General features: G+C 38.0%; 1 protein-coding gene and 1 pseudogene across 1 annotated transcript; both read left to right on the top strand.

Annotated features, from left to right (window-relative positions):
- The first annotated feature begins 1,530 nt into the window (after positions 1–1,530).
- LOC148581933 (uncharacterized) lies at positions 1,531–2,232 on the top strand (annotated as a pseudogene).
- Positions 2,233–2,628: 396 nt separating this feature from the next.
- Positions 2,629–5,826, top strand: LOC107622741 (glycine-rich protein). The gene is made up of 2 exons (XM_016324754.3): positions 2,629–4,110; positions 5,509–5,826. The coding sequence occupies exons 1-2, from the start codon at positions 2,833–2,835 to the stop codon at positions 5,584–5,586; spliced, it is 1,356 nt and encodes a 451-aa protein (XP_016180240.1). The 5' UTR covers positions 2,629–2,832; the 3' UTR covers positions 5,587–5,826.
- The last annotated feature ends 3,851 nt before the right edge of the window (positions 5,827–9,677 follow it).

The raw sequence follows: 9,677 nt of genomic DNA, 5'->3' as shown, positions 1-9,677 counted from the left end.
TGAAGACTGAAGCATGATTAATTATTGAAAAACTGTTTGCTTGAAGCATGATTAATTGTTTAGATGTTGTTTGTTGAGATTATTGGGTAGTGGGTTGCTGCGATATTGTAATTGGATTGTATTGTTATTTTTATTGATTCTGTTCTGAATCTGATTAGTGATTTTCTGGATGTGAAATCAATCAAAGAAATTAATTTTATGTTGTTGTCGAAATTATTGCTAAAAATGGATTTGTTACTCTACTGCTGCTGTTTTTTAATTTTTGAGCATGCTATTTTTTAATTTTTGTTGATAGATTTATTGATTTCAGATTTTAGGGTGATTATTTGTTGCTATGTTTTAATTTTAAATCAAATTGATGCTTTCAAAAAATTAACAAACAGCAGATGTCCCATGTTATTGATTTAGAGCAAGAAAATCATGAAGATGACGCTGTTGTTGGAGGTCTTAGGAGTGATTATGATGATGGTAGTGTATTTTTCTGATGCAGAAGACGGTAGTTCAAGCCACTCTCATTTCTAATGTTTTTTACTTCATTCTTTAACCGCAAAATTTGGTTTTTGATGCTTTTAATGCTGAATTTGATTGATTCTGTGGATATTTAGGCACCCTTTTATTTATGATTTATGTAATTGAGAATTGGATTGTTTGGTACTGCTCTATATGTATACTTGTTCTATGTCTTGGTGCTGAGTCTCACAAATATTCTCAATTACTTATAGCTATGGTTTCCTTCTTGAATGGGATCTTATTTTTCCAAAAAAATCATAGAGGATTAGGGTTGTGGATTTTTTAATTGAGTGATGAGTGTAAAGCTAAAAATGATGATGACAAAAGTGGAGTTAAACCCCAAAGTAGTCCCTGAGATTCACAAAATGCATCGATTTAGTCCCTAACTTCCCAATTGCACTAATTACGTCCTCCAGATTCCAAAAAATGCATCAATGTGGTCCCTCTTGAATTTTCCGTTCATATTTCTTGTCGGCGGGAGTGACGTGGCGAATGATTGCCACGCTGTAGACCCAAGCCATCATCCCCAACTCTATAGTTGCCGTCCCCTTCTATCCGTGTTGGCCGAGCAACTTCTTACCCTCCTCACCGTGATGCTGGTAGTTCTTGCCTATTACGGTACTTCTCGCAGTCTTTCTGTGTTGCTTTGCTTCTCGCCGTTCTCGCCGAAATTCTAGTAGGTGAGTCCTCTCTTTGCTGTGTTCTTGCTACGTTGTATTCATTTGTTAATTTGCTTAAGTAATTTCTTAATTTTTTTTGTTCTTGTTCTTCCGGCATTGAATTTTTTTCACCTTCCATCTCCTTGGTTGCAGGAAGCCACATGGAAAGGTGACACAAATTGAAGACAGAGAAGAAGGATCATATTGATTTGGCATAGGTTACTTTGTACTATCACTATTTAGCCCCTTACAGTATCGTCTTAGGCTTTTCAGAATTCTCAAGCTCATAGTTCATCGATATTACAAATTTCACAGCCAATAATCTCCAACCTCAGCAAGGTAAATCATTAAGCCACCTAAAATGGGAGGCCATGGCGGCCTCAACATTCTCCCGCAGAAGCGGTGGAACGTCTACAACTACGAGAACAGGGAAAAGGTCTGCCGCGACGAGGAGCAAGCCGCCAAAGACGAGTAGATCAAGTGCGACGAGGTCAGAAAGCGCGACGCCGAGCTCCGCCTCGAGCCCTTCTGCACCGCCAAGCGTTTGGCTCCTCTCGTTAAGGCCAAGGCAGAGGAAAAGAAGGGGGAGGAAGAAGAAGAAGAACCGGAATTGAAGAATTCGGGTGACAACAGACATATTAACTTGTTCGAGGGGATTAAGATTTTCGATCTTGTACGAGAAATCGAGAAGAGGAAGGAGTTGTTAGGGGAAAGGGAAGGGTGGAAGAAGGAGAAGAGGATGAAGAAAGAAGAAGGGAAGTCCTCCGGGGTGGTGGTGGGTCCCAAGGATGAGAAGTATAGGTTAGGGTATGGGGTAGCAGGGAAGGATGTGAAGATGCCTTGGTATCTTGAGATTTGTAATGGCGCCGATGAGAAGGGCGGTGGGGATGATAGTGATGGGGAAGTGAAGAATGAGAACAAGAAGAAGAATGAGAGGAAGACTTTGGAGGAGTTGAGGGAAGAGAGGTTGAAGAGGGAGAAGCACGAGAAGGAGCGGGAGAGGAATGATTGCCAATACGACGGCGTTTCCCATCCTCGTCACTCCCGCCTGCAAGCAATATGAATGGAAAATTCGAGAGGGACTACGTTGATGCATTTTTTGCAATCTGGAGGACGTAATTAGTGCAATTGGAAAGTCAGGGACTAAATCGGTGTATTTTGTGAATCTCAGGGACCACTTTAGGGTTTAACTCGACAAAAGTGTTTGAAAACATATTTTAAGAGTGTTTTAAAAAAAACTGAGTTTATAAATTGATTATAATTTTGGTGTGTTTATTTATATTTTATTTATTATTTTCTTATAAAACAATTTTTTCGATTTAATTATAATCGAACCAATTAAATTTATAAACTAATAAACCAATAAATAAAATAGTTCGATGATCGGTTTAATTTTCAGAACCTTGATCTTATGTAGGAATGGCTTAATTATAATAAATTAATAATGCCTAATCACGTTTTAACATTTAACTACAATTAATGTATACAAAACGTTAATGTCGATGTCGTTTCATCGATCTCGTTATCCTGAACCTTCGCTCCATTGTTTCCGCTTTCAATCAATCAAAATCAATTCAATAAAATCCCACTCATTCTTCTTCTATCCACAATCATCGTTCCATTTGTCCTGAGAGAGAAAGAACCGATCTGATCAACAAACACAATGTCGTACCTCAGTGGAAGAAGACGCAGCGGCGACGACACCGTCGACGACTGGGACGAGTACGATCCCACCCCTTACGGCGGCGGCTACGACATCAGCCTCACCTATGGCCGTCCCTTCCCTCCCTCCGATGAGACCTGCTACCCAATCTCCGGTTCCTCCGAGGCCTTCGACTACGATCGCCCTCAATACTCCTCTAACTCCGAACCCTCCGCTTACGGTGACGAGGCCCAAGCCACCGAGTACAGCAGCTATGCCCGCCCTAAGCCCCGTCCTGCCCCCGCCGGCGGAGCCTCTGGATACACCGGAGGATCGGGTTATGATCGGCCATCTCCAGACTACGGCAGAAGACCCGACAATGAGGATTCCGGGTCAGGATACGGATCCGGTTATGGTAGGAAGCCAGCATCTGAATACGGATCTGGATATGGTGGTAACAAGCAAGAGTCTGAATATGGATCCGGCTATGGTAGGAAGCAAGAGTCTGAATATGGATCCGGTTATGGTAGGAAGCAAGAATCTGAATATGGTTCTGGCTATGGTGGTAACAAGGAAGAGTCAGAATATGGATCCGGTTATGGCAGGAAGCAAGAATCTGGATATGGTTCTGGCTATGGTGGTAACAAAGAAGAGTCTGAATATGGTTCCGGCTATGGTAGGAAGCAGGAATCTGAATATGGATCTGGCTATGGTGGTAACAGACAAGAGTCTGAATATGGATCTGGTTATGGTAGGAAGCAAGAGTCCGAATATGGATCCAGCTATGGTGGTAGGAAGGAAGAGTCTGAGTATGGATCAGGTTATGGTAGGAAGCAAGAATCTGAATACGGATCAGGTTATGGTGGTAGAAAGGAGGAATCAGAATATGGTTCTGGTTATGGTGGTAGGAAGGAAGAGTCACAATACAGCTCTGGTTATGGTGGTAGCAAGCAGGAGTCGGAATATGGTTCTGGCTATGGTGGTAGGAAGCAGGAGTCTGAGTATGGATCGGGATATGGTGGTGGTAGGAAGCAGGAATCTGAGTATGGATCCTCCGAGTATGGATCCGGGTATGATGTCAGCCGGAAACAGGAATCTGAATATGGATCCGGGTACGGTGGTGGACGGAGACAGGAATCTAAATATGGGAGGAAGAATGAGGAGGAGAATGTCAGTTATGGGACGAGTGAGTACGAGGAGAAGCCAAGCTATGGTTATGGCCGCTCTGAGGAAGAGGGGTACCGTAAGCCCAGCTATGGCGGCGAAGAGGGCGAAGAGAGCTTTGGACGCAAGAAATATGTAAGTCATCAATCACATTTCATGAATTACTTGGTTGCACATTTAAATTTTGATGTATTGCAACTTTCTGATAATTGCAATTCTTTGTATAGTGTAGCTTGTTAGTATGTAGCTTATTAATTTCATAGACTCATAGGAGCTTGTTTTGCTTTATTGTTTGTGTTTCAAAACTTTAGTTAGATTGTTCTTTAACTGCATTGTTACTATGGAGTTGGTTGATTGCTTTGATTAGTTGATGTAATGCTGTTCGTTTATATTTTGGTGGCACTTTTGGAGAAGCTCGTAACGATTTGTATAACTTAATGGCGCAGTTTAGATATTGTATTTGTTCCATGGTTGAAATGATAACGCATTTTGAGCTTGAATGTGTGAATTTGTTCCTGTTTCCTATGAAGTAGAAGGATTTTGCAAGTATTTTGTGCTCATCATTTCATATTCTCCCTGTATAATCAATACTTGTTCTTGTTGTGCTTTCATAATTAAAAAGTCTAAATAATTTTAGCAATTTCACCAAATACTATTTTCTGTAGCTTATGCTTATTTATTGAAGGTAACTTTTGCTTTGTATTACCAAACATAACTGCTATAGCTTTTGAAAAGCAGCAGTAATCCCAACCGGTCACCGTAAATTTAAGTGGTTTTGTATTCAATTTCAAGACTCGGATATACATTTATTTAGATTTTACCTTCTTTATTCCCTTGTACCTTTTCAGGCAGATATGAGAATATGAGATACTATAATGGAGGAATGGGTTGTATTTTCTCATTTTCTGCTCTGTTTAGATGATTAATACTTTAGATGAACCCTTGATCTTTGTAGTTCAAACTTCAAAACCTCCAATTGTGATCATATAGTGACCTCTAATTCTCTTCAAACTTTCTTTATTAACTTTTCTCTGTTTGAATAAATTATTTAACTTCAATTATGAAATTTCCCGATTTTCTTTTGTAAAATAGTAATACCTGCTGTTCGCATTATTAGTTTACTCATACACTGAAGTGCTATACCTTATTTGGAACCTTTTAGTGTATACATGATGGAAATCTGTACATGTAATGGTGCAAGGCATCTATATGTGTATTCGTCGAGTTCTCCCCTGGATGTTTTTTGCAAAACATATACAGGTCAATTGAATTTTGTGTTCTGGATCTAGCATCATTTGTTAAAATTCCATGAAGGTTGGATTGTGCTTGGAACTAATTCCTTGGTATAGTTGGGTTCAAAATTATATCTAGTATTGGCAAACAATGTCCACCTTTATATGAAGTGATTTTCCCTATCCAAGTTATCTGCATTTTAAAATGCTTCCTAATAATTTGAAGCATTGACATTTTCTAAATACAGTTTTTTTCGATTCAAATTCATATTAATCTTGTGTTCATTTCCCACCATTGCAGGGAGATGACTCTGATGATGATGATGATGAGAAGAAGAAGCATCGCAACAGGCATCATCATCGCTATGGTGATGATTAAATCAAAATACCTGTGGTCACTTTGTGAATGGAGGTCATCCCATAGTTCTCTACTAAATAAAGGGTTGGCCCATTATTGTGTCACTTTTCAGTGTGTTTTGGCTGTTACTGTGATTTCTTGAGCTTTGAAGAATTGTTTCCCTATATTAAATGTGTTCTCTTTGGCTTTCTTGTTCTCAACTTACATATAAAATCATGATGATAATATATTATATAGACCTAATGTTTGAGTTTGGTGTTAGCAGCTTTCTATTTCATGATCACAAGTACTTATCTTTTAAGATACTATTCAGTTCAGTACTTCAGTAATGCACTTTGTATTTTTGTATAAAAACATCATTTAAAGACTACGTTAACACCCAAATCTTTCTAAACACTAGCTATTAACCTTTCTAAACATCATCTAAATACTAAATAAAAGAAAATGTATAAACAGTCAATATTTTGTTTAGAATGTAGTCATTTTTTTCCCATTTAATAACTCAGCATTGCTAGGGGGGATTTTTTTTATTTAAATTAAATAAATATAGTATTTACCAAAATAAATAAACATTGAAAAAATTATCAAAATACATCCTTAGTCACGTCTCGAGTATTGAAGGTCATTATCCAAAATGGCCACATCTCGAGTGTACTGACCTCGTGTTGTGATAGGGTGTCTGCGAATCATATCTCGGATACAACTGTGATATGAATATAAGCATATCTCGGATACACTGCACCTGAGATGTGCGTTTTCTGATTCGGGTCAGTGCATCCGAGATAAGGGGAAATTATCATGGTATTACCAGATTCGTCCTCTATTTGTTTACCCATTTTGGTGAATGCTTTTTTACGAAAATATTGTAACGTTGTAGATAAAAAATGGGCCCATAATATCGAAAGTAACTAGTTATACAGAAATCATGTTTCATTACACATTAAACACATTTAATAACAACCATTACATCAAAGTGACAACATTGAAACCAAATGGCCTAAACCCTAAATTGCATGCGTCGTCATGGATCCGAGTGGGGCGCATTGGGACACCCACGGCAGAGCCCACATCTCTTTCGCACGCTCAATGGCATCTATCTCATTCCGGATCCGAGTGGATACCGGCCTTCCCGATGCCTTCCTTCGCATGGCTGAGTTGGGTTTCAAGCGTGCACCGTACCCTCGCAGCTGCACATGCTGCCAGGGCGTGTCGACATGGGTAATGCAATGACTGGAACAGGCCGCAATCGCATGTACGCTCGGTCAGACGAACGCGATATGAAGTCTGTGACCAACCATCCACCGACTCTATCTCTTCCACGGATGCCCTACGATCACAATGGGTGACTTGCATATCTTGGGTGCAATGTATTCGAGATATGCTTATGTTCATATCACGGTTGCATCCGAGATATGATTCGCAGACACCCTATCACAGCACGGGGTCAGTGCACCCGAGATGTGGCCATTTTGGACAATGACCCTCAGTACCCGAGATGTGACTGAGGATGTATTTTGGTGATTTCTTCAACGTTTATTTATTTTGGTAAATACTATATTTATTTAATTTAAATAAAAAAAATCTTTACTAGGGAGTCAGCAATTTTTTAATTTTTGGGCCAGCAAAAAACCAACATTGGTATTTTTTACACCAAATAAAAAAAAGCTCAAATGCATATAGAGAGCGTGAGTACACGCTCTTCTTCTTCACAAAATCCCACTCTCTCTCTCTCTCTCGACACTCTTGCAATGTGCCCTCTTTCTTGCTCTCAATGTTGATGAGCACTCTCAATGCGAATCAATCTTCTTGAGCTCGCTGTCCATCGCCAGTAGCGTCTCGAATAAAAGCGGTGTAACTCTCTGCGACAACATCTCTCAGCTCTCTATACATTCACTTTCGTTTCTACTGATGTGTTATGCTTCTGCAAGGTTAAAATTTGTATTACTGAAAAATTTTAATATGCAGGTTAATTAGTTTTGATTTCTGTTCATTTATTGCTTTTTGCAACTCTTTGCTTCTCACTTTCATTTCTAGTGTATCTAAGCTTTGGTATATGTTTTGTATGCAGTGAACCAACTGGGGAAAGCTGCATCATGAAGTTGGACTCTGCAACCAAAACAGACTGGCTTAGCATCATTGTAATATTAATCTTTTTGTTTAACTCAAAATTTGAATTGTCATAGAACTACTCTTTAAACTTGGTAGGTGTAAAATAGCATATATATAGTTCTATTGTGTATTTAACCCTGAGTCTCTGTCCTAGATAATCTGTTCATTATTCGTGTCATCATTCTGTATCAATTCAAAATATGTAAGAAAAACTCATAATGGCACCCAAAAATATGACTTAATATTTCCTATCTATTCATGAAAATCTTTAAGCACTCTATCATAAATATCTTTTGATTTTGATTTTGATTCATCATATCTTGTTTATGAAACTTAGGTACTTTTAATTTATAAATCTTTGGAAAAATTCATTGTGCCATTATATTAGTTACTTAACTGGTAATTGACTTTTGACAATGGTTATTGTTGGCAGAGCTTTGTTGTGGCAATACTGGCAATCGTTACTGATGCGTTATGCTTCTGATCGGAAATGTACAATTGATTTGTAATGTGACTAGATTTTTTGTGTTTGTGTTAATAATATGTTTTATTGGTTATCAAACAATACATCAATTGACTATTAATCTTTTTTGCACCCAATCAATTGACTTATGTGCTTTCATAAAACATGATTAATATGCTGTGATTATTTGAAATGGAAAAAGATCCAGATATTAAGATGCCGCGAAAAAGTACAAATACAAAGAAATCTGGAACAGAAACAAGAAGGAAAATACAGCAGAAAGCTCTTGAAGAACTAGCATCTCGGGTACATTGTGTGTTTATTACTTGCAAAGTTATTGTTTTAGCACCTACTGAATTTTATCTATCTGATTTTATAACAGTTCTTTGCTTTTTTGTTCTCTTCAATAGTTCAATTTGTACTTATCTATCAGATAATTTATAACAATAAAGCTTTGTTGCATGATATGAAACCACTCTTAGACCTATTTAGGGTGCGCTTGCTTCTGATTATTCGGAAAGTAATTTTACAGTAAACTTGTGTCCTTATAAATGCTTAGATTTCTCATAATTAAGATCTTGATTATTAGTTGTGGTCCAGTTTCGTTGTTTCTGCTTGTAAAATCCGTAAAATTGGCGAATAATTAACCAATAAATTAAATTTTAATAAAAAAATTAGAAATATAAATTTTATAATAAAATAGAATAGAGCTAATTAAAAAAAGAATTTTGACACCAATTTTAAAGAATTTGGCCCAAGATTAGGCCGGATGGACCGAACCGGTTGGACTGAGCCCAAGGCCCAACCCAAGCCACCTATACCCATGAGCTTTAGCTCATTTCTCTTCCATTCACATATGAAACACGCTGGAATCAGTTTTGGGGAGGAAGAAACAAGAACACCAAACCTAACCCTCACTTAATCTTCAATCCTCCGTAACTTTCAATCCGGAGCTCTGATTGATGAGCCGTTTATGGCCACGCGTTCGTCTTAGAGTCCTCTTCAATTCTATTTGAACAAAGTGGTAAGTCTCTCTCCAATTCGTTCCCAGTTCTCTGTGCCCCTTTATGTGAGAAATTGGTTTGAGTTTTGAGTGATTTTAATGATTTTGGTGGTTTAGGTGCAATTTAACATTGGATAATTGTTGGATTATACTCCAATCATCAATGAGTAAGGTAAGGAAACTCTAAACCTTTGTGGTTCGTCTAATTTTGTGTGCCCTAGTGTTAAATTGTTCAATTGTATGAACTAGTTTGAGTTTATGTTGAATTAGAGTTGAAATTGTTAAATTGGAGCTTGATCGAATACATTGGAGACTTGGTGGAGTTTGGATGCCATTACTTTGGGGATTTTGGATTCTTGGAGCTGTATTTGGTTCCTCTTTGATGGTGTCTCAGGTAATACGTGGAAATTAGCCAATGTATGATTTATGTTTCGCATATTTAATATATAATGTTCTGTGAAAACTTAGGTTAGGCGACCATAGGATAGGTTGGAACGTAAATGAATGTTTAATGATTAGTATCCTTGTGATGATTTG

The sequence above is a fragment of the Arachis ipaensis genome, chromosome B10, assembly GCF_059453495.1.
Source record: "Arachis ipaensis isolate K30076 ecotype BB chromosome B10, ASM5945349v1, whole genome shotgun sequence".
Classification (NCBI taxonomy): domain Eukaryota; kingdom Viridiplantae; phylum Streptophyta; class Magnoliopsida; order Fabales; family Fabaceae; genus Arachis; species Arachis ipaensis.
The sequence above is the reverse complement of the archived record's forward strand: the minus strand, read 5'-3'. Positions and strand labels throughout refer to the sequence as shown.